Source organism: Sminthopsis crassicaudata, chromosome 2 (genome assembly GCF_048593235.1).
Source record: "Sminthopsis crassicaudata isolate SCR6 chromosome 2, ASM4859323v1, whole genome shotgun sequence".
Lineage (NCBI taxonomy): Eukaryota > Metazoa > Chordata > Mammalia > Dasyuromorphia > Dasyuridae > Sminthopsis > Sminthopsis crassicaudata.
In genome coordinates this window covers 306,487,367-306,513,060 of record NC_133618.1, presented here as the reverse complement: position 1 = coordinate 306,513,060, position 25,694 = coordinate 306,487,367, and the positions used below count along the sequence as shown (strand labels likewise).

Below are 25,694 nucleotides of genomic sequence, written 5' to 3'. Positions count from 1 at the left end.
CTGTTAGATCAAGAAAAATGTATCAACAAATTAATTTTTAAAAATAAGTGATACAGAATTTTCAAAAGGAAGTATGTCAAATTAAGTGTTGAGATTAAGGAGGAAGAGAGAATTGATGTTCATTTAAAAGGTAATATGGCCTCTAAAAGCAGGTTATAGTAAGCTAGTTTCATTTTGTTTTTTTTAAAGGAAATTCAGTATACACAATGGATTTAGATTTCAGGAAGGCATGTGACAAAGTTTCTCTTTGTGGACAAAATAAAGGAATCAGCTTTGCTGATAGGTAGATGTGATTAAATAAGCCAAAAGTTGTGACTAATGAATGGATCAATGCCAACCTGGAGGAAGGATCTGAAGGAGAGATTAGCCAAAAGAACTGAAGAAGATATATAGAGAAATATAGATAGAAAGATAGATAGATAAATAGATAGATAGACAGACAGACAGACAGACAGACAGATAGATAGATAGAAAGATAAACAGACAGATGGAGATAGATATACATACACACACATATATACACACATACATAGATACACATAAATACAAATTGTTGAGGGAAGATATGAATTATTTTAAAAAATTTACATCTTACTGAAAGAAATTTCTTCAAGATTTCTAACAGGGCAGAATTAGGACAAGTTTGTGGAAGTTGTAGGGGAAAATACTTTGACTTATTGTAAAGAAAATCTTTACATCAGACTAGTCAAAATAATTGACTTGATCAAACAACAGCAGAGGCCTGATGATCACTTGCAGAAGAGATTCATATATCAGACAAGGAATTAGACTACATCACTTACAAGATTCTTTTTATCTTTGAGATTGTGTGTTTCTATGGAACACAATCAAACTGAGTTTCAAATTTAAACAAAAGGCATGATAATTGCATCAGAGAGTTCAGAAATGAAAGAAACCATAGGAGTTTATTTTAATTAACCCAATCAACCCACAATGATAGATTGAGAAAATGGGTTTTAGAGACATCCAATGACTAATTGAGAGATGGTAAGGTACAGTGGACAGAATGAAGTTAGGAAGACTTGGGTTTAGACCCCAACTTGGAGATTTATTAGCTGTGATCCTAAGTAACTTTTAAAAACTTTTTTTAACCCCTTGACTCTCAATTTTTTCATCTGAAAATTGTGGAGAGTGAATGTAAAAGAGCCTCTAATGCTCTTTCCATCTCTCTACTTATGACTAAAAACTAGCTGATCTGAAAGAGTAAAGGTTGTTTTCATAACAAATTTTAAAACATCATCAAATGAAATACAGCTCCAGAAAATAACAATAATAATATAATCAACAGCATCAATAATGGTTCTGTACAAAAATTGGAAAAGTAGAAAGTTAGACTAGTATATACTTATTTTTTCTCCTCCTGAAAAGAGGGGTAAGGGGGAAGGAGGAGGCAATATCTACAAGGACATTTCACTCAGCCTTCCTGATATATTCATATAGACTGTAAATTCACAATTTGTAATCATGTATGTATTTCAACAAATGGGCGAGAAAAGAAGTGCCATAAGATACAATAAAATCTCAACTAAATTTATTACTTTAATAACTGGGATGAGGGTACACTGCATTTCCACATTTTTCTCCCTTATCTCTTTAACCTCTAAAACTGTTGACACTCTATCAACAGGAATGCCTACAGTGTAAAATATGAGATAAAACACCTTGATGCTATTACTCAATTAAAAAATTCAAAGCATATAATTTTGGGAATTATTTGCTTTCATGCTTTTGTATCCTTGATTTTATATATATAGCAAGAGCATTTTAAATAGGAAATCTTTAAACCAGTTTAGAAAAGAAACTTATTTTAATCATACATTTAAAGCATGTTAATTTCAAGTTATTTGTACACTTGTGGAATGGTTATCGGGACAGATTGCTAAGGTAGTTTAAGGCTCTGCCTTAGTGAGAAATTTATGAAAATAGTGACTTGAGCTTCAAATCAGCTAGAAGCCCAAAAGCTGTATCATGAGCAACAATTCTCTTCTCCATATATGTTGACGGAGAAGGGGTAAAGGTAACCTTGAATAGACTAATACTTCATAGAAAGCCCTCTCTAAGTGGGGCTACCAGATTTTTTTTACTCAGTTGATTCACCAACTCTTTTTTTCTTATACTTCTAGAAATCTTGGAAGTCATATTTCAGTTACTACCTACTAAAAGCATTTTACCTTAATTTATATAAGAATGCCTCATTACTTAGAGGTTTGTCTTCCAATAATTTCATACATCCATAATAACACCAAACCTTATTTGTTTTATTAAAACATGAGAGGTGGTTTAGTAAAGGGCCAATCACAGAGTCAGGAATATGTGAGGTTGAGGTTAACTCCCATCTCTAATATATATTCACTGGACAAGTCACCTAACCTTTTAGTCCCCAAAGTAGTCTCTAAACAAGACAAGGGTCCATAACTTTGTTTTGTGTGGTGGATTCCTGTGGAAATCTGGGGAAGCTTATGGATCCCATCTTAGAATAATTTTTAAATGTATAAAATATTTTAGATTGCAAAGGCAACCAATTATATCAAAGTACAATTGTAAAAGTATTTTTGCTCTCTGACTTCAAATCTACTGTGTAAAAAAGTCAGCATTAAAATGTGATCCTTTTTAAAAGTTAACTTAGTTATACAGTAAAATCATTATGCTAGAGTAAGTTTTTATTTTTCTTAGGATACCAGATAATTCCACTTAGATTCCATGAGAACAAGATCTTATCTTACTTAATTTTATCTTTATCTCTATATCAGTATCAAGCAAGCAACGAGTATTTATTTATTGTTTACTCTGGGTCAAGACTTTGAGGATACAAGTACAAAGATAAAAACATATCTAAGTAAATAAATATAAGGGAAACTGCAAGGAAGACTATTAGCATTTATTTAGGTGAGGGGAAGAATAATGAAAGGTTAGGCTATATTTTTAAGATTAACCTTTAATAGGTGGTCCTTGATTGAATTTAACAGTTATAATATGCCTCCTAGGTAAATAGTAAAATCAAAGTAAATAGTAAATAAATGAAGCATCTCAGATGTTTATCTGTGTAATTGAGAATTATTTCTTCACTGTTTTATCTTTGCCTTTCACAGGTATTTTAGCTCCAATTTGTATAGATTTTCAATGGGCAGGCCTCAATAGAAGTAAATTTTATTTACTATGTTCTTCTCTCCTTTTCAAATAGCAAGAAATATATAATTATACACTTGAACATATTTGGGGCCTTTATCATAGCCTTATTAAACTCTTAAGAAACTTATAAGAAGAATCATTTTAATGAAAATAATTACTCTAATAATCTGTGAGTTTTACTCATTAAATGTCTGTGTATAATACAAACAGCAAATGTTTCTTTCCTCCCACAATGTTCCAAAACCTTTCTTCCTATATGCGTGTATGTATGTATGTGTTTATATATAGACACATATGTATATAGGTATTTATATCCTGAATCCTTTCATGGAAGCCTTCCAATCATAAAGAATTCTGTGAACCTATGTCTGCGTGGCCTAGTTTGCTTTTTTTTTCCCCCAAAATGCTCATAACCACCTTCCACTAGGTACTCTTCTTTCCACTTCTTTCACCATCTTGACAACCTTCCACTAGATACCTAGAAACTTTTTTTTTTTTTTTAATTTTTTATTTTATTTTATAATTATAACATTTTTTGACAGTACATATGCATGGGTAATTTTTTACAACATTATCCCTTGCACTTACTTCTATTCAGATTTTTTCCCTTCCTCCCCCAACCCCCTCCCCCAGATGGCAAGCAGTCTTATATATGTTAAATATATTACAGTATAATTTAGATACAATATATGTGTGTAGAACCGAATTTTTTGTTGCACAGGAAGAATTGGATTCAGAAGGTAAAAATAACAGTTTACATTCATTTCCCAGTGTTCCTTTTCTGGATGTAGCTGGTTCTGTCCATCATTAATCAATTGGAATTGGATTAGTTCTTCTCTATGTTGAAGAAATCCACTTCCATCAGCATACATCCTCGTACAGTATCATTGTTGAAGTGTATAATGATCTTCTGGTTCTGCTCGTTTCACTCAGCATCAGTTGATGTAAGTCTCTCCAAGCCTCTCTGTATTTCTCCTGTTGGTCATTTCTTATAGAACAATAATATTCCATAACATTCATATACCATAGTTTACCCAACCATTCTCCAATTGATGGACATCCATTCATCTTCCAGCTTCTAGCCACTATGAAAAGGGCTGCCACAAACATTTTGGCACATACAGGACCCTTTCCCTTCTCTAGTAGTTCCTTGGGGTATAAGCCCAGTAGTAGTATGGCTGGGTCAAAGGGTATGCACATTTTGATAACTTTTTGGGCATAATTCCAGATTGCTCTCCAGAATGGTTGGATTCTTTCACAACTCCACCAACAATGCATCAGTGTCCCAGTTTTCCCACAGCCCCTCCAACATTCATCGTTATTTGTTCCTGTCATCTTAGCCAATCTGACAGGTGTGTAATGATACCTCAGAGTTGTCTTAATTTGCATTTCTCTGATCAATAGTGATTTGGAACACTCTTTCATATGAGTGGAAATAGTTTTAATTTCATCATCTGAAAATTGTCTGTTCATATCCTTTGACCATTTATCAATTGGAGAATGGCTTGATTTCTTATAAATTAAAGTCAATTCTCTGTATATTTTGGAGATGAGGCCTTTATCAGAACCTTTAACTGTAAAAAATTTTTCCCAATTTGTTACTTCCCTTCTAATCTTGTTTGCATTAGTTTTGTTTGTGCAGAAACTTTTTAATTTGGTGTAATCAAAATGTTCTATTTTGTGATCAATAATGGTCTCTAGTTCTCCCTTGGACATAAACTCCTTCCTCCTCCACAAGTCTGAGAGGTAAACCATCCCATGTTCCTCCAATTTATTTATGATTTCGTTCTTTATGCCTAAATCTTGGACCCATTTTGATCTTATCTTAGTATGTGGTGTTAAATCTGGGTCCATGCCTAGTTTCTGCCATACTAATTTCCAGTTTTCCCAGCAGTTTTTGTCAAATAATGAATTCTTATCCCAAAATTTGGGATCTTTGGGTTTGTCAAAGATTAGATTGCTATTTTTATTCACTTAGATACCTAGAAACTTAACACAATCATTCACCTACCTTCTAACCAAGGATAAGAGCAGAGGTTTTGATGTGATTTATTCTCTTCCCTCTCAGGAAGAAGCCCATCTGACTTTTATCAAATATAGCCAAATTCCAGACTATCCTATTTCCATAGAGTGATTGTGAAGATGGAACTCTTTTGGCTATTCATTAAACCTCAGTGCATCTTTAAACTACTTTTGATATACTGATTAACATACCTTTAGACAGGTCTGGGACCTGCTTTGTCAGGTGCATTTCATATGGCCCCTTGATCCTTCCCTCTGAATTCCTGTTTTACAGAATCCCCAGAAATTTCAAGGATATATTTCCCCTATAAAACATCTGCTTATGATGATCTTTGCTAAGTTCTTTTCAAAACTAACCCCATTATGAAGTATTCCCTTTCTCTCCTTCATAGTGTCTTCCCTTTAATAGCACCTTTCTCCTTATTGTAGTCAACTCTGGTTAGTCTGCTAAATATCACTTTGGAACTAACCTGCCAATCAATGGTTTACTTCCACTTCAGGGAATAGTTCCTTTCTTCTGGTTAATTATGAATTCCCTTTTCCTTATTAACTATATGCTCTCCCAAATTTTTCATATTTACCATTTCTGATGTCTATTATATCCCTTCATTTTGCCTATATTGTATTCCCTTAAATAAACCTATATTTTGCCAAGGAGAATGGTCATTGTGAATGTCACGTTTGTTTTGAACCAGGAATTATCATCCTGACTTCATCAGTTTGTAATTTGTTTTTTTGTTTGCTTTTTTTATTTACTTTGGTTTTTTTTTAAGCTTTTTATTTTCAAAACATAAGCTGAGATAGTTTTCAACATTAACCCTGGCAAAACCTTGTGTTCCAAATTTTTTTCTACTTCCCTGCCCCTACTCCTCCCCTATACTGCAAGCAATCCAATATATGTTAAACATGTGCAATACTTCTACATATATTTCTATAAGTATCATGATGCACAAGAAAAATCAGATCAAAAAGAAAAACATGAAAAAAAAATGCAAACAACCAAAAATGTGAAAATACTATGTTGTGATTCATACTCAGTTCCCACAGCCCTCTCTAGAGTGTAGATGGCTCTCTCCAATCATAAGACCATTGGAACAGGGTTGAATCATCTTGCTGTTGAAAAGAGTCATGTCCATCAGAATTGATCATCATATAATCTTACTGTTACTGTGTACAATGTTCTCCTAGTTCTGCAAACTTCCTTTACCATCAGTTCATATAAATCTCTCCTGGCTTCTCTGAAACCATCTTCTGAAACCTAACCATAGATGCTGTTAGGTGTGGGTCAATGCCTAGATTCTCCCATACTAATTTCCAATTTTCCCAGCAATTTTTGTCAAATATCGAGTTCTTATCCCAGAAGTTAGGGTCTTTGGTGGATTTGTCAAACACTAGATTGTTATAGTCATTGACTGTAATGTGCTGTTGTCTCCAGAAAATGCCGATCGCTCTCTGGTCTAGAGGAGAGACTCCATCTCTTGAGTGCCGCCCTCTTTTATCCTCCAGAGGATGGGTGTGGGATAAGGCAAGGGCTTCTGGGAAAAATTACTTCAACCAATGAACTTGCTCCTCCTAAGCATGCAAGCTCCTCCCCAGGAGTTCAAAGGGGTTAAACTCCTAGTAAAGACCAGAACTAGAGAATTGTCAAGTACCGACTTAGCACTTAGTAAGAACCTAATATCTCATTATCTCATTAGCACTTAGTAAGAACCTAACATCTTCCCCTTTCTTTTGATTTAGAACATAAGGTGGTCATGACCTTGAAACATAAATCCATCAATATGGGAGGCATTACACATAATTACGTAGATTACATAGACACATAGTAACATAAAGATGCTAGAAGTATATAACATATAACATGATCAAATAATCATAAATTGAGAATTTATAATGTCCATAAGTCCATTGTCCATTAGTCTCATCTTGTGTTAGGAAATCCAATGAATCCTGCTGGTTTTAAAGTTCTTTAACAGTCTTCTTATTAGCCATACTCTTTTAGTGTCAGATGTTTCTTAGATTTTCTCCTTTGTTTTGAAGTCTTTCTCTTTTTCTGTCTCTCTCTGATGGACAAGGCGAATACAACTCATTGGCACCCATCTGATTCCTTCTCCTGCTGAAGAAATATAAGCAATCCAGGCAGTTAACCTATCTAATTACCTTCTATTTACCGCTTTCTAAATCTCTTCTCATCATCTGGCAATTACATTGGAGTGTTTGCACTGGACACAACCCTGTTGGTTTAAAGGGCCTGTATTCTCCCCAAGTATAATCCATTTTTGCAATCTGATTGCCTTTTGGCTGACTGATCAGGTAATCTCTTTCTGCTATGAAATTGCTTTTCTGCTGGTTGATCAAATCAGAATCCTGACCTTCTAAAGGCTGTTTGGGTGTAACATCAGCTGCCATCATGCCCCAAGTCTTTTTTGCCTGGGGCCCTGGACTTGGGCCCCTCAACCCCTTTCCCTGAATTAGTCTACACTCTGATGCCCAATGGAGTCCTCTGTTGCATTTTGGACATGGGGTTTTACCCTGTCTTCTCAATCTATCTCCATATTTACACTGAGCTCTTAGATGTCCAATTTTTCCACATTGAAAACATTGCCGAGTTTCTCTAGAAGTCCTTTGCCAGGAGGGATCCTGTCTTTCATTGTTCATCATAGTCCAGGTGTAAAAAGCATTTGTTCCCACTATGGAACATCGTCTTATGATCTCCTCTACAGGAGCATCTTTGTCTAATCCCCATATAATTCTTTTGCAAATCTTATTGGCATTTTCCTTAGCCAGATGTCTGGTCATTATTTCTGTAGCTGTATTTTCTCCAATAGTTCTTTTGACAGCAGTTTGCAAACGTCTCACAAAATCTGCAAAAGGTTCATTGGGACCTTGCTCTATTTTAGTGAAAGCCTCTCCCTGATCTTTCCATCCAAGGAGGACACCCCAAGCTTTTATTGCAGCCTTAGCAATTTGCTCATATATTGTCATGGTATAATTAATCTGTTCTGAATTCTCTCCATACCGACCTTCACCAGCTAAGTGCTCAAAAATGAATTGTGTGTTAACTCCTATTTCCAAATTGCATCTGACTTGGATTTTACATAATTCATGAAAGTCCGCAAGCCATAACAAATTTTGTCCAGATTCTAGACATGTCCTTGCTATGGATTTCCAATCATTTAGGGTTAGGACTTCATAAGACAAACCATCTAGTAACATTTTAACATAAGCTGATGTAGCCCCATAAAGGGTACAACCTTTTTTCAAATCTTTAATTTTATTCAAATCTAAAGGTGCATATTTTCTCCTTTTATGACCTACAGAATTAATATCTTCAATCACAGGATATGCATGTATAAAATCACTTATATCCTGTCCTTCTCTCTTAGCTTTAACCAATACTTTTTCTAATCTTGTCATAGGCTTAGGCTGCTTCACAGGTGATTCTGTTTGTGTTTCTGCCTCTTCCCCTTCTCCTTCTTGCTGCACCCCTGAAAGGTTAATTGAAGGAGGAGAAGGGAAATGCTCCTGTTACTCAGAATTGTACTTAACTTCATTGTTATCTGATTCATTCTTTTCACCTAGTTTAGTTGACACCTCCCCATTTTGCTCTTTCTTCTCTTCCTTTAGAATAACAATTTTTAAAGCCATTTGGATTAAATTGTAGGTATGAAGTGTATCTTTGGAAATTGAGTTTGGTTTGGAATTGTAGTGTTCACCTAATTCCCATTCATCTAGATCCAATTCTTCTTCCAGAGAAAAACAAGGACATATGACCTTCACAGTTTGTAAAAGTTCAGTAATCTCCTCCAAAATTATAATCAATCCTTGGCTTTTCATAACCTTGATGATGCTCTCTAAACATTTTCCTTGAACAGAAGGCGTTTGCCCCATTTCACTATAAGAGATTGCTGGTTTAGCCCTTAACAAGTTAAGTTCCTTATTTGTCTATTAGAATGCTCACTTAATCTTTAACAAAGTTTCCTTGTTACTCACGGTTATTTCTGCCTCAGAAAGTCTTTTCCACTGGAATCTGAATCGGAGGTTTTTCCACTGGAATCAGGATCGTGTCTGTCCCTGTTTGGGCACCAAATTGCGATGGTCTGGTCTAGCTCCTCTAAAGGGCTCAGAATAAGTCCTTAAATGTGACGGTCTGGGTTAGCTCCTCTGAAGGGCTCAGAATAAGTCCTTGTCAGGATAAGGAAAAGTCCTTGCCCCACATTGGGCACCAATTTGTAATGTGCTGTTGTCTCCAGAAACTGCCGATCGCTCTCTGGTCTAGAGGAGAGACCTCTTCCTCCAGAGAGCCATCTCAACTCTGGTCTAGAGCAGAGACTCCATCCCTCAAGTGCCACCCTCTTTTATCCTCCTAGAGGATGGGCGTGGGATAACGCAAGGGCTTCTGGGAAAAATTACTTCAACCAATGAACTTGCTCCTCCTAAGCATGCAAGCTCCTCCCCAGGAGTTCAAAGGGGTTAAACTCCTAGTAAAAACCAGAACTAGAGAATTGTTAAGTACAGACTTAGCACTTAGGAAGAACCTAATATCTCATCTCATTAGCACTTAGTAAGAACCTAACAATTGACTATTTTGTTCTGAGAACATAACCTATTCTACTGATCAACTAGTTTATTTCTTAGCCAATACGAAATGATTTTGATGACCACTGCTTTATAATATAGTTTTAGATTTGGTACAGCTAGGCCATCTTTATTTAAATTTTTTCATTAATTCCCTTGAAATTCTTGACCTTTTGTTCTTCCAGATGAATTTTGTTACTAGTTTTTCTAGCTCTTAAAAAAATTTCTTGTGAATTCAGGTAGGGCCTGATTAAGTAGATAAATTTAGGTAGAATTATTGTTTTTATTAAATTAGCTTGGGTTACCTATGAGTACTTGATATTCTTCCAGTTGTTTAGATCTGACTTTGTATGGTTTTGTAATTGTGTTCATATAGTTCTTGACTTTGTCTTGGCAAGTAGACTTCCAAAGCTAATATTTCTAATACCACATTGTATAGTAATGGTGATAGTGGGAACCTTGCTGCATCCCTGATCTTATTGGGAATGGTTCTGGTTTATCCTCATTACATATGATGGTTGTTGATGGTTTTAGATAGATGCTCCAGATCATTTTAAGTAAAACTCAATTTATTCTTATACTCTCTCGTGTTTTTAATATGAATAGGTATTGTATTTTATCAAATGTTTTTTTTCTGCATATATTGAGATAATCATATAATTTCTATTAGTTTGGTTTTTGATATACTCAATTTTGCTAATAGCTTTCCTAATATTGAACCAGTCCTACATTCTTTGTTATAAATCCTTCTTGGTCATGGCATATTATCCTGGAGATAACTTACTGTAATCTCTTTGATAATATTTTATTTAAGATTTTTGCATCAATATTCATTAGGAAATTGGTCTATGATTTTCTTTCTCTGTTTTGGTTCTAAACTGGTTTAGGTAATCAGCATCATATCTAAGTGATAAAAGGAACTTGGTAGGGCTCCTTCTTTCTCTACTTTCCCAAATAGTTTGCATAATATTGGAATTAATTATTATTTAAATATTTAATCAAATTCTGGGATAAGAACTCAGTATTTGAAAAAAAAAAAAAAACATTGGTCCTTGAGCATTTTTCTTAAGAGGTTGAGTAATAACTTGCTCAATTTCTTTTTTTTCTAAAATTGAACTATTTAAATAATTTGTTTCCTCCTCTGTTACTCTGGGCAATCTGTTATTCATCCATTTCATTTAGATTATCAGATTTACTGGCATATGGTTGGGCAAAATAGCTCCTTAATTATTGCTCCAATTTCCTCTTCATTGGTGGAAAGGTCACCCTTTTCATTTTTGATACTAACAATTTGATTATCTTCTTTCCTTTTTCCAATCAAACTAACTAAAGGTTTATCTATTTTGTTTATTAGTTCAGTAGTTTTCTTACTTCCAATTTTATTAATTTTTTCTTTTATTTTCAGAATTTCAAATTTGATATTAATTGGGGGTTTTAAATTTTGTTCTTTTCCTAGCTTTTTTGGTTGAATATCCAATTCATTGATATTTTCTTTTTCTGTTTTATTCAAATAGGCATCTAGAGATTTGAAACTTTACCTAAGAACTGCTTTGGCTATATCCCATAAATTTTGGTATGGTGTCTCATTATTGTCATTCCCTTGGAATTATCAATTACATCTATGAATTGTTTCATCTACTCATCCTTTAGAATTAGATTATTTCATTTCCAGTTAATTTTTGATCTATTATTCACTGGACCTTTAATACATGTAATTTTTATTACATCAAGATCTGAAAAAGATGCATTTACTATTTCTTCCTTTTTGCATTTGATTTTGAGACTTTTTATGCTCTTATACATGGTAAATTTTGTCTAGGTTCCATGTGCCATCAAGAAAAAAGTACATTCCTTTCTGTTTCCATTCAATTTTCTTAAAAAAACTATCATACCTAAAATTCTAGAATTCTATTTACCTCCTTAACTTCTTTCTTATTTATTTTGTGGTTCAATTTATCTAGTTCTGAGAGAGCAAGGTAGAGATCCCCAATTAGCATAGCTTCACTATCTGTTTCTTCTTGCAGCTCTCTTAATTTCTCTTCTAGGAATTTAGATGCTATACCACGTGGTACATATATGTTTAGTATATTACATTACATTGATATTACTTCATTATCTATGGTACGCTTTAGCAAGATGTAGTTTCATTGCTTATCTTTTAATTAGATCTGTTTTTGTTTTTTGCTTTATCTGATTTTTTATAGCTACCCCTGATTTTTTTACTTCAGCTAAAGTATAATAGATTCCTAGCAAGTTCCTTTTTATGGCACAGATATGGTGCTGATACCTAAACTAGGTAGGGTCAAAACAAAGAAAGAAAATTATAGACTAATTTCTCCAGTAAATATTGATACGAAAATCTTAAATAAAATATTAGCAAAGAGATTACAGCAAATTATCACCAGGTTGTGGTCTGTTCTAAAAAGTAAAGGGGAGATGGCCCTAAGCTTCCTCTACAGGCAATAGCAGTTTCACACTACCCTAGGGCTGGGGCTGTTGCCTTCTTTCCCATTCTGGGTGGACATGGCCAAATCCTGCTTATGCTGGGATTTAGAGGACTCACTATTTGCCTTCTGTAGATGCACTGGAAGTCTCATATCTAGTCTGCTGATCCACTGGCTTTTGAACCAGGACAAAGTAGCAAATGCTGCTGCATTTTGGCTACAATCTTCCACTTGACTCCTCCAGCTTGCAGAAGCCTTTCCCCCCTGGGTCTCCTGGCACGACACTGTGCTTTCCTGTTCCTGCACTGGCCTGCAACATCCTGCTTCTCATCCCCACATGAATCCGATTGAAACAGACCTTTCCTAAAGTTCTTACAAAATATTTTCTGCTGGAAATTTGCTATACTCTGAATAGTTTTGGGTTCTACCACTCCAAAACCTATTCAGAAGTTTGATCTGGTATTGATCTGAGGGAAGCCAGGATGAGCTCAGAAAAAAATCCTGCCTACTTTAAGAAAATAGCTAAGACTCTGAGAAGATAAGAAGGCCTGAAAAAATTTCAACTTGTTAAATTTTAATGCTCACTGACTACCTTTCTAAATGCTCAGAAACTATCTTTGGAAAAATTACTTTTATAATCTTTTCCAAAATTAGCTCAAGATCAAGAACCTGTAATTTTAAAATTCATTCCCTATTCTTTCCTTTATTATTTTTTTTGGAAATCAGCTCTTTTTTCCCCAACTTCATTCCTTTTCTATCTCTGTTCAATATTTCAAAGATTACTCCAGCATTTACAATTACCAATTATTGCAGGTCCTTGAGGTATATGCTTAAATAAATATGACACAATATAAATGTTTTGCTTCCTCCCTTCTGCCCAAAAATACATTAAGAAATCCAGCAATATCTCTACTGGATCTGTATCTGAAAACATCAATAAAAAAGGGAAAAGGACCCAAATGTGCAAAGATATTTGTAGCAGTCCTTTTTGTAATGACAAGGAACTGGAAATTGAGTGGATGCCCATTGGTTGGGGAATGGCTGATGAAGTTATGGTATATGAATGCAATGGAATACTATTGTTTTATAGGAAATGATGAGCAGGCTAATTTCAGGAAAGCCTTACATGAAGCAAAGCAAAGTGAAGTACAACCAAGAAAATATTGTACACAGCAAAAACTATATGATGATCAACTATGATGAATTTGGCTCTTTTCAACAATGAAGTGATTCAACGCAATTCCAATAGACTTGGAATGGAAAAAGACATCCAAATCTAGAGACTATGAATCTATGAAGACTGAATGTGGATCAAAGCATAGTATTTTCACCTTTTTGTTGTTTGTTTGCTTTTTATTTTTCACCTTTTGATCTGATTTTGTGTGTGTGTGTGCAGCATGACAAATATGGAAATATGTTTAAACCCATACTGTATTGCTTGCTGTCTATGGAGGAGGAAGAAAAATTTGGAACACAAGGTTTTGCAAAGATGAATGCTGAAAACTATCTTTGCATATATTTGGAAAAATAAAAAAGCTATTAAAATAGGTTTAAGTTACTATCTAGGGACTAACTTCCAATTTCTACTCCTATTTGTATAACTCTGAGTCTGTATTCTAATGAAAAGATAAATTTGATTGGCCTATTATATCTTTCCATAATCAAAAAATAAATAAAATGTCATCTAATTTCATTAAAACATAAGGATTATAAGAAAACTCCACTGTTACACAACTTGGAGCCAAGAAGAGAATCTATAATGCTGATAGGGTTATTAAATAAAAATAACAGAAAAGATGTAACTTTTTTATAGATAACATAAAGAACAGGGAGTTAATTATGACAGAAAACCAGTGCATGTTAATTTTACCTGGTCTTCCCCCCTGAATTACATTCTACTTGTCATGCAAAGAAGCCCAATATGCAGAAATTTCGAGAAACTGCAATACCTTAATATCCTCAATGAAGTGATTTCTATAGTTACCAATTCTTTACCAATTTAGCAACCTGCAAAGTATATATTTTAGGCAACTTATGCAAAAACCACCATCTCTCTCTCACTGAGAAAAAACACAAAACTATTTTCTATTCAAGGACAACTATTATTCCAATTTATTTTTATTTTTTAAGAAAACATCTCAACTCTAAAAACAAAATATAAAAAAATAGACAGTCAATAATCTCACAATAACAAACCAAAAATAATCTAAATATAAAAAAAGTTCTAATTGAAATGCACCACTCTTTTTGCAAGCTGGGCAAATTGAATGTTTTAATTTAATGAGCCATGAAGAAGGCCTGATTGATTATACAGGATGTCACTTGGTAGTTTACTGTTCACAAACCACTGATCCCCTTATTGTATTATCCATAGAGTAATCTTTTCCCTCTGGACTTCTGGGGAAGGAGCAGGAGGGACACAGAATAAGAGAATTTTAAATCCTCAAAATTATCCTCACATATCAAAGTTGACAGGTACTTGAAGTTTGAAAGCACCTTTCACAATTCTCATTTGGTAAAAGCAAAAACAAGAGATTTACTTCAAAGTGATCACATAAATTCTGACCTTGAAATACTGTGATTGCCAATGATAAAGTATGGCTTTATACTACTTAGTCACTTGGGAATATTAATTGGGGGTGAATCCTGCTTACCATGTATTAACTCAGCAAATCATTAGCATTTATAAAAATTGAACAATCTAAGTTACAGAAACTGTTGTCTGAAAAGTAGCTTTAAAGAAATCTTTAAGTTTTTTCTTGCTCTTTCCTGGCAATTAGTCTACAATTTTTACCCCAAACATGAAGCATCTGTTATTTTGTTAGCAATGAAGGAAAACTCCTCCTGTAGAAATTCCACAGATCATAGCAATTTAAAACACAGAGTATTTAAATAATTTGCCTAGAACTGATTAAGTGTCAGAGAAGCAATCTCAACCCACATTTTCCCAACTCCAAATCTAACACTTTAATCACTGTTTAAGCTGCATTTTCAGTTTTTATATCTTTAATGAAAAAGCTGTATTATACATATATACGTTAACTGACTACATTAATACATTAATGTTTACAACATATTTCATATGCATTGTTTTATTTGAGCAATCCAACAGTACAACATCACATGACATTTGAAGATGAAGTTAACAGGGTCAGGGAGGAAGAGGCTCCAGTCAATCTACTGGAACAGAGAAGAGATGTTTCTGAATCAGACAATATTATAGATGAATGTTTAGTACTATTTATCAGATTGTGCAAATACAGAGTCAAGCAAAGCAACTGTTGAAATCTATCTTCAACAAAAGGGAATCATTTGCATCTAGGGCATAAACAGCAACTTGGGTCCTCACCTTGGATCACTAAATCCCATGCAATGCAATTTCACTTTTCTTCTAAACTCTGCATGGGTTGCCTTCCTAAATATCTCACTTGATTCATGTGGCCAGCTTTTGCAGACACAGATTTTCAGCAGAATTGGGGATCGAATGATACTGCAAAAAAAACCTGTAACATGAGGAATACAGAAGCCTGCTCCAACAAATGAGGCATCAGATCTCTAATCTTTGACCCACAATAAAGACAATCATAAAGGCATCTATTCAATTTTTGGATTAATGGGGGGATCCCAAAAAGGACATGGCTCAAAACTTTAATAATTTGTCAAACAGAAAGTAAGCAAGAAAACAAACATTTTGGGAATAAATGCTCAGGTACAATGAGTAGTATTAAGGTGAGGCATGCAAACTAAATGCTCCTTAAAAGATAAAACTCCCCAAAGACTTTCAAATTCAGTAATAGATTCTACTAAATGCACGCTCATCCACCTTAGACACATCAATAATACAGTTTATTGTCCCATCTTTTTCCTACCATTTTTTAACCTCTACCTATAGAATGAAAACCACTGAACCAAGAGATTAGGTTCACTAATCATGAACAGCTTATGTTTTCTCAAAATGGCGTATTTATTTTCTAATTCTAAATCACTATACCATCTAAGAATAAATATTACCCCTTTTGAAAACTAATCAAAATCAAAAGCTAGTACTTTTATCCTGAATCACACTTCATTGAAATTTAATTAGATAATCTCTTGGTACATTTAATACACAAATACTTATATGTAAAAGTTTAAATATAATACACATACATATGTACACACACATACACACACACATACACACACAAAGACATTCATCTCACTATTAAAAAGAATAATATGGCCTCACATATCAAGGTTTAGAACTTTCTGTCCCTTCAAAGTTTTTCTATTTGGGGAGATAATACAGGAGCAAAAAAACTACCCTCCAAAGAGACAAGTGACAAAGACTTTGTATAAAGATTCCAATGTGCCTTCCCACTTTAAAATCCTAAAATCCTGTGGTTATTTACCAGTTTTTTCCACATTTAGCAGGGGAAAAATAAAAGATCCACATAATTATTTGCTCTGCTTTCCATTTAAAGATATTTGAAATTTGGAAGAAAGAAAAATCACAGGAATATTAGAAAGCATCACTAAAACTTTTCTTAATACCAACACAACAGATACATAATTCATTAATAACTTCATATATAATAAAGCACCTTATTGACCATTCACTTGATAAAAAATGAACATAGTTTTTATCAGTGTGCAGCCATTATTCAAAGGATTCTTTAATAAATTTATTTAAATTAAAAATCTCATTAAAACAAGACAATAAGAAACCAAACAAATGATAGTGATGAAGTAATTTAGCTAAGATCTTCTCTACAACTGTTATATCCCAAACAAAGATTCAAAAAATGCACCAAACCAATCTTAACAAAGAATTCTGAGGAGGAAAAATGATGGCATTTTTTCAGTTCAGTTCCACTAGGTAAGTGTATAGATATAGAGAAGTGGAGACAAAGAGGACGAAGTTTAGCCAGAAGCTGCTGCTCAAAATATTCCAGCACAGGGATGGAACTAGGTTCTCTTGGTTTTTAACCAGGACAAGAAGTGCCAGATCTAGCACCAAAAACCCCAAGACTCCACAGAAATATGGGCAGCTTTGTCACTCGTTACCTAGTACTTGTTACTGAACAAGTACTAATTCAGCAGAAATCCTACCTCTCCAAAACAGGTTTTAATACTATTACTCTGAACATAAAGAAATTTTCAGCAAGCTGGTAGTGGTTAAGTTCAGCTGCAGTCTACTGAAGCTCTAGTTAGAGGTAATTCCATAGGTCCGTTACTTATACCCAAACCCAGCTGAGGAAGTTCCAGAGATCAGGAAAGTTGTGATCAAATGTAATATTGGATAAAACCATTTTAGGTACACTGAAAGTTTGGTTTCCTTGAGATCCAGAAATAGAACAGCACTTGAAACCCCAAGAAAGAAGTAGAACAGAAGAGGACACAAAATACACAGTACCAAACATAGCCCACTCATTCCAGGAGCACAAAAAGTTGGCCCTAAAACAGTCTGAATCTAGAAAAGGAAAAGAATGAGCAAACAAAAAGAAAAAAGAATCTTACCATAAACAAGTGTTATAGTGATACTGATACTAAAACATAAATCCAGAAGAGAATTACTCTAAAACAAGCAAAACTTCAAATAAGCAAGTTTGAGCATAAGTTCAACTAAAATTATTGCAAGAAATAAAGCAAGAGGTTTTTTATTTTGATTTTTAGAAGCTAAAAATGGGGAAAACTGGAAATTAGTATGGCAGAAATTAGATATGGATTCACACTTAACACCATATACCAAGATAAGATCAAAATGGGTCCATGATTTAGGCATAAAGAGGGAGATAATAAATAGATTAGAGGAACAGAGGATAATCTACCTCTCAGACTTGTGGAGGAGGAAGGAATTTTTGACCAGAGGAGAACTAGAGATCATTATTGATCACAAAATAGAAGATTTTGATTACATCAAACTAAAAAGTTTCTGTACAAATAATACTAATGCAAACAAGATTAGAAGGGAAGTAACAAATTGGGAAAATATTTTTAAAAACAAAGGTTCTGACAAAGGTCTCATTTCCAAAATATATAGAGAACTGACCCTAATTTATAAGAAACTGAACCATTCTCCAATTGATAAATGGTCAAAGGATATGAACAGACAATTCTCAGAGGAAGAAATTGAAACTATATCCACTCACATGAAAGAGTGTTCCAAATCACTACTGATCAGAGAAATGCAAATTAAGACCACTCTGAGATACCACTACACACCTGTCAGATTGGCTAAGATGACAGGAACAAATAATGATGAATGTTGGAGGGGATGTGGGGAAACTGGGCCACTAATACATTGCTGGTGGAGTTGTGAAAGAATCCGGCCATTCTGGAGAGCAATTTGGAACTATGCCCAAAAAGTTATCAAACTGTGCATACCCTTTGACCCAGCAGCGCTACTACTGGAATTATATCCCAAAGAAATACTAAAGAGTGGAAAGGGACATGTATGTGCCAAAATGTTTGTGGCAGCTCTTTTTGTTGTAGCTAGAAACTGGAAGATGAATGGATGTCCATCAGTTGGAGAATGGTTGGGTAAATTGTGGTATATGAAGGTTATGGAATATTATTGCTCTGTAAGAAATGACCAGCAGGAGGAATACAGAGAGGCCTGGAGAGACTTAAATCAACTGATGCTGAGTGAAATGAGCAGAACCAGAAGATCACTATACACTTCAACAACAATACTGTATGAGGATGTATTCTGATGGAAGTGGAAATCTTCAACATAAAGAAGATCCAACTCACTTCCAGTTGATCAATGATGGACAGAGGTAGCTACACCCAGAGAAGAAACACTGGGAAGTGAATGTAAATTGTTAGCACTAATATCTGTCTGCCCAGGTTGCATGTACCTTCGGATTCTAATGTTTATTGTGCAACAAGAAAATGATATTTGCACACATGTATTGTACCTAGACTATATTGTAACACATGTAAAATGTATGGGATTGCCTGTCATCGGGGGGAGGGAATAGAGGGAGGGGGGGATAATTTGGAAAAATGAATACAAGGGATAATATTATAAAATATATATATAATAATAAAAAATTTAAAAAAAAGAAAAAAAGAAGAAGCTAAAAATGATTTTTAAAAGAAAAATAATAATGCCAGAGGAAACAATTGAAAAAAAAAAAAACTGAGACATGGAAGAAAGAATTGAAAAGAGAATTAACAATGTGGCACAAAAGATACAGTATCTTGCCTAAACAAAAGATTTCTGGAAAATTAGAATGAACCAAAAATTAAGCCAATGATTTCATGAGACAAGAAGACATATTTCAAATAAAGTCAAAAGACTGGGAAAAATAGAGGACAGTGTAAGGTGCTTCTTAAATAAGAGAAGGCAGAAGAGCAGCAGCAGTGATAGCAGCAGAAACAGCAGCAGTAGTAAAAGAAGTAGCAGCAGCAGCTTACTTTATTTAGACTTACTTTGTATCAGGTGGTGGTACACACTTTACAATTATTATCTCATCTGATTCTCACAACTATCTTGGGTAGGTGCTATTATCCTCATTTTTACAGATGAAGAAACTGCAAGGAAAAAGGGTTACTTGACCAGAGAAGGAGGAGGGAAGGAGAGCACATGGCTCCCCTTTGGTCAAAGAATATACACAAACACAAGAAAAAGATATGCTTTTTTTTTCCCTAGAGTATGGCTAAATTTCTTATTTCATAAATCTTTGCCTATTTCATTTCCATCAATGATAAAACACTTCTGATCTACCTGGATTAAATCATAAATACTAAGCAAAAAGACAATAATCACAAGCAACTTAACTGCTAAATTTCACATTTTCCCATTAGCTTTTAAGAGCAATTACTGTCATTTTTTAAACATGATCTATAAGTTTGATTCATGCTTCATCCTATCTAATCTGATATATGATAGTGCTGTTCTAAAATCAAATTTGCTTCTCATTTTTCTTATAAAGTTAGTAAAAAAAAAAAAAAAGTAAATAGTAACCTGAGACGTTATTTAGATGTTTATTAGCTATATGACCCAACTAAGAAACTTCATCAAAGAACCCTTCCCTTCTTTATTGATTAAAGGGAGGTTACCTTGGTAACTGTTCCCTTACAGTAGTGTTAAAGTGCTCACTACCAAGTAAGAAACTTCATCTCTTGAAGTCTGAGCTTTCTTATCTATTGTTAAAAATCTAGTGTTAAAATGCTCACTACTGTAAGGGAACTGCTACCAGTAGTATATGTAAAATGTTTGTCAACCATAAAATTCCATGTAAATGTCACATATATGAGCAGGTAGCACATTAGGAAGTAGGAGGTAGCATTCATTAATCTTTATTAGCAATGATAATTATTTGTCTTACAAAAGCATTTAGGTAGTACAGTAAATAGAATGCTGAATAAGGAAGAAAGGAAGGAAGACATCCTTTTGAGCTCAAATGTGACTGCAGACAATTATTCACTAGATGACTACAGGCAAGTCAAATTAACCTGTTTGTCTGAGTTCCTTCAGCTGTAAAATGAATTGGAGAAGGAAATGGTAAACTACTCCAAGAAAAACCCAAACTGGGATCATGAAGAGTCAGATGCAACTGCACAAAAGTACCATCTGTAAGATGGCAGTCAAACAGAGGGAATGGGATTGGCAATATTGAAACCTTCATAAGTAACCTGTCTTTCTATCATAAATTTAGGGATTTCTCTTCATTTTCCATTTATAAAAAAAGCAAATCTAACAATAAATATTGTAAGCATTTGAATTTCACCCCACTGATAATATTTAAAGTATAATGAAAATCCTATTTATCCTTATGATTTCGCTACATGAAAATACATTAAAGATTGATATTTTGTCAGTGTGAACACTCTCTTAATCAAGGCAGATCATAACTATATATACATACACTATAAAGAGTTTTTTGGTTTTTTTAAAGAGTTGCTCTACTTCCAAAAATCATTACATTGCGCATAGCCAACATGAAAAGAGAAATATAGTCTATCATCATTAGTACACTTGAAACTTCCATCATGAAAGTACCTTTTAGAGCTTTTGCTCTAAAAATAGCCTAGAAAAAGAAAGATGAAATAGCCTTTTAGAACTCAAAACCAGCTTTATGCCACAATAAGCCAAAAGAGGTAAGAGGTTAATAATAGACATCTGGAAAAGAGTAGAAATTTACTTCGACTTTATGAAGCTTTGAAAAAAATTAATAAATTCTGTCAGCAAAGTGCTTAAAGATCTTTACAAATTGTTATTTTGATTAAACGTTCCCCTGCCCTACTCTTGGTGTTATAATGCAAATAGTTTCAGAAGACATAGAGAGTAACTAGGATAAAGAATAACTAGAAGGTAAAGAGGTAAAATGTCTATGAAATATTTTTATAATGCAATACAAAATTTCAAAAGAGAAACCATGAACAGATTCAAACCATAATTAGGGTGGGGTTTGCTCCCAAGGCACCCCATTTAGAGGTCACTGATAATACTACAGATAACTTTACAGATTTTCAGCTGTAAACTGCAAGGAAATATGCATCAGAGGAATAAGAAAACTAAACAAAAATAGTTACTTAAATCATGAAGCTACTAAATGGCTGGTTGAGATAAGCTTCTCCTTCTCTTCTATGTAGGAATCTCTACAGCAGTTAGTGCTCTCAAATTTCTGCCCAGGACACAGGGATTGCTGTCTCCCCAATTCTTCTACCAAGGGTACTTTAGATGAAGCTGGCTTCTATACAGTTTTTTGGCTTGTCCCAGGGTCAACATCATTATTTTACCTCTGCATAGCTTTAAGATATTTATTCTTATTATTATAATTTCTTTCCTTTTCTATAGAATTTTTTCTAACTCTATGAAGAACTAAAAAGAGAGGCCAGCTGTTATTAAACTTTTTCAAGAAGAAATACTAAAATATTTTGAGTCACTTAAGACAAAATAATTTTGACATGAATATTTAATATGTAATATAAAATTATTCAAATCAGCTAGGTTAATGTATCCTTATGCTCAGTTGATCATTATGATTTCAAATCCAATAATGAAAAAAGTGAAAATAGAAGACAACTGACTTTGGCTTTCTGAGAGAAAAGTCACAGTTATGTATAGAAAAATCATTACAAAAATGTTTTATGATTTTTTAAAGTCACATATAAACAAGTGAAAACCAATGTTAAACCATAATTTTTCTGATAATTAAAAGAAACTAAAATTCAGCTAAATATAAGTTGGCTTTCAAGATTTTTGTTTATGGACCTCAAATAACAAATTAATACAAAAATGACCACATTAAGATAATGTTTAATGGACAAATTTAGCAAACTAAAACATTTTTATCTTCCTTTAATCTCACTGAGATGGCACGTGGTTTGTGGCATCCCATTTTCTATCATTCTTCTGAATAATCTCTTTATTATAACCTCAAGTTTGACATTTTGTTATTTTTATTTATCAGAATGGTATCCTAAAGCAGAGCTTCTTAAACTTTTTCAACTTACAATTTCATTTTGCCTGAGAATTTTTTATGTGACTCCGGGTATTTAGGTATATAAAGTAGGGATACAAATCAAACATTTACTGATAATAAATCATAATTTCATGATCCCCACATTTAGTTACAAGAATATTGAGTTGTAAAACACAGCTTAAGAAGCATGGCATTGACAAATTTACATATTATTGTTCAGCTGTTTTAGTACTGTCTGACTATGACACCATTTGGAGTTTTCTTGGCAAAGATACTGATGTGGTTTGCCATCTCCTTCTCCAGCTCATCTTATACATGAGGAAACTGTGGGAAGCAGGTTTAAATCCTTTGCCCTATGTCACAAGTATCTGTGGCCAAAAGGAACTCAGAAAGATAAGGCTTCCTGATCTCAAGTCCAGTGCTTTATTTACTGTGCCACCTGGGCTGCCCAAATTTACATATACACATATATGAATATATTTAATTGTAGAGCATAAGACTTCTCTGCCTTGATTTGTTAATTTGATGCTGATCTACAGGTTAAATATTTATCATAAATAAGTAAAAACATTAATTTTGTGATGTACATATAAATTAATACCCAATGTAATGTTCATCTTTAATTCTTATTAGAAAAAAAAATAATGCTATGAAAAATTCACTGCTTTATAAGCAGCAGTATGCTGAAGCCATTTTTAGTGTAAGCATTTATATGTCAGAAATTGGCAAAATCTACAAATTGGGATTTACTTGATTTGTTGTTTTGTTGATTGTCTAGATTTAGTAATAAATAGTAATAGTAATATTTTTTTTAAAGATAGCTGAGGGACAGCTAGGTGGTACAGTGGATAGAAACTAGCCCCTGAAGTCAGGAGGACCCAAGTTCAAATCTGGCCTCAGACACTTAATACTTCCCAGCTGTGTGACTCTGGGCACGTCACTTAACCCCAATTGTCTCAGCAAAAAATAAGTAAATCAAAAGATAACTGATTTTTAAGCATTTACCAGTACACTCATAGATCATATATATAAATGACAGAGATATTTTAACTTAAGTTACATATTGAAAAAAATTATAATTATATTGTCTTATAGACTATTGTTATATTTCTTTGTGGATGAGACCACCTTTTGTCACCTAAAATTATTTAGCAATATTATCTCAATTTCAAATTACTATTAAGCAGAGAAATTCTATAAAACTCAAAGTGCTCATATCCATATCAGATGTTACAATTAAATTAAATTAAAATTAAAAAAAACAATTTTAATAAATTCTGAAGCTCTTGACCTTTACAAAGCTAAAAAATATAAATCATTCATATGCACACATGGAGTATCCAGAAAATTTACTAGAAACATAGTCAAGAAAAAAAATGAAAAAAAATGACACAAAAATAAAGCTGCTTATGAAGGAATTTAAATCATTTTAAAGCACAAACACAATAAAGGTTTTATTAAGCCTTTAGAGGAGAAAAAAATTTTGTTTTTTAAAGGAATTTCAGCAAAAGAGAGAAAAAAGATCCAGTCACCACCATAACTTCCTTTTCCATAGAATCACAAATCTAAAGCCACATCTCTAAATATAATATCATTTTGGATACTTAAAAATTAGGACTGCAATTAAAAGAGTTTTTTATTATGCTTGAATTTAGAGTTCAAGGGATACTAATATTAAGCATGTTGTTAAAATGGAAATATTTAATAACTTTGTGGGAGATACAAAAGAAGTAATAATCCAAAGCAATTTAGTTATAATAATAATAATATATATATAATATATTATTGTAATTTGAATTTTTTTTTAAATTTAAACTATATTAAGAAAAGTAAACCAGTGGCCCAACCAACATATTATTACCTGAGATAGCTAAAACTGACAACAGAGAAAAGAAAAGTAATCACAAAGACAATTGTACATATTTATTAAATATTAAATAAAAATAATGGCAAAGACTAGGAAATTTAGTGACATAGAACCAATATAGAGACAATAAAGTAGTATAAGCTATGGGACAGTGAGATAGCCTTAGCATTGAGAAGTTGCCAGTCTGTACTGGTATACTATTTCCTCACAGGGACTTTCCTATTCTGATAAAATTTGAGGTCTAGTTAAAAGGAAAACACTGTAATACCATAAGTTCAGTCAAAATAGTAATTAGGGACCATAGGGTTGGTGCAATGGAGGGTAGAGGAGAAACTGGACCAATATGATAAGGTTAAAGATTGTGTAATCACAGATGACAACCTGCAGAAGATGATAGAGTAAAGAATAGGCTTAAAAAACAAAGGAAAAAAAAATATGTGGATGAGGTAAGAGATAAAGGAAAAGTAAAGTACCCTGGTAAAAGATCTAGGTTCTTGAAATAGAGTATGAATATATTAATTTTGAATCACAGCAATCCATTTGGAAGTTAAGACTGAATAGAGAAAATGCTAAAGTCAAAACAAATGAAGAAAATAACAGGAGCAGGAAAGCAAAGCATTATTCTTACTTTCATGTAACTTTAACCTTTTATAAAGTAAATATGGGTTACAAGGTGATAGGTACAGGTGTAGTCAAAAGGGAATCAAACTTGTTATTAGAAAGACCTAAGTTCAAACATCACCGTGGCATTTATTTAGCTGTGTAACCCAGAAAAAAATGACTTAACTTTTCCATATTTCAATTCCCTTCATGTATTTAGATATACTACCAGTCTATGCATTATGTTTAGACATCATTTCATTTATTTATAATACCTTTAGCATAATGCTTTTCCCTGCTTTTTTAAACTTGCTTATTGTGTGTATGCATGTGTTTTGTTGCTGTTTTTGGCCAGGCAATTGGGGTTGAGCGACTTGCCCAGAGTCAATAGTTTATAAGTGTTAAGTGTCTGCGGGCTGCATTTGAACTCATGTCCCCCTAACTTCAGGGCTGGTGTATTCAGTGTGCTATCTAGCTGCCCCTACATGCCTATTTTTATTGTTGTCTTTTGAAATTGTTAATTGTTATGACTGCTTTTCTAAAACAAATTCTATTGTACCTCTCAATTAAACTCTGTGAATCTTCCTATTTTATGTCTTATAGCCTATTGTTAGA

At 33.5% G+C, this 25,694-nt stretch overlaps 2 protein-coding genes across 12 annotated transcripts in view; both read right to left on the bottom strand.

The window, feature by feature from the left end:
• The window catches only part of CEP128 (centrosomal protein 128), a 495,022-nt gene that overhangs the window by 215,946 nt on the left and 253,382 nt on the right, over nucleotides 1–25,694 (bottom strand). The gene's annotated exons all lie outside the window — the stretch shown is intronic.
• On the bottom strand, nucleotides 9–18,141 carry LOC141556174 (endogenous retrovirus group K member 5 Gag polyprotein-like). Its single transcript, XM_074289851.1, has 2 exons — nucleotides 5,133–18,141; nucleotides 9–3,628 (listed from the first exon to the last, which is right to left on the bottom strand). The coding sequence occupies exon 1, from the start codon at nucleotides 8,587–8,589 to the stop codon at nucleotides 7,336–7,338; it is 1,254 nt and encodes a 417-aa protein (XP_074145952.1). The 5' UTR covers nucleotides 8,590–18,141; the 3' UTR covers nucleotides 9–3,628; nucleotides 5,133–7,335.

What these genes read in the sequence shown, in the direction of transcription:
- LOC141556174 (XM_074289851.1), bottom strand. Translation starts at nt 8,589, where the DNA reads ATGACAAGATTAGAAAAAGTATTGGTTAAAGCTAAGAGAGAAGGACAG.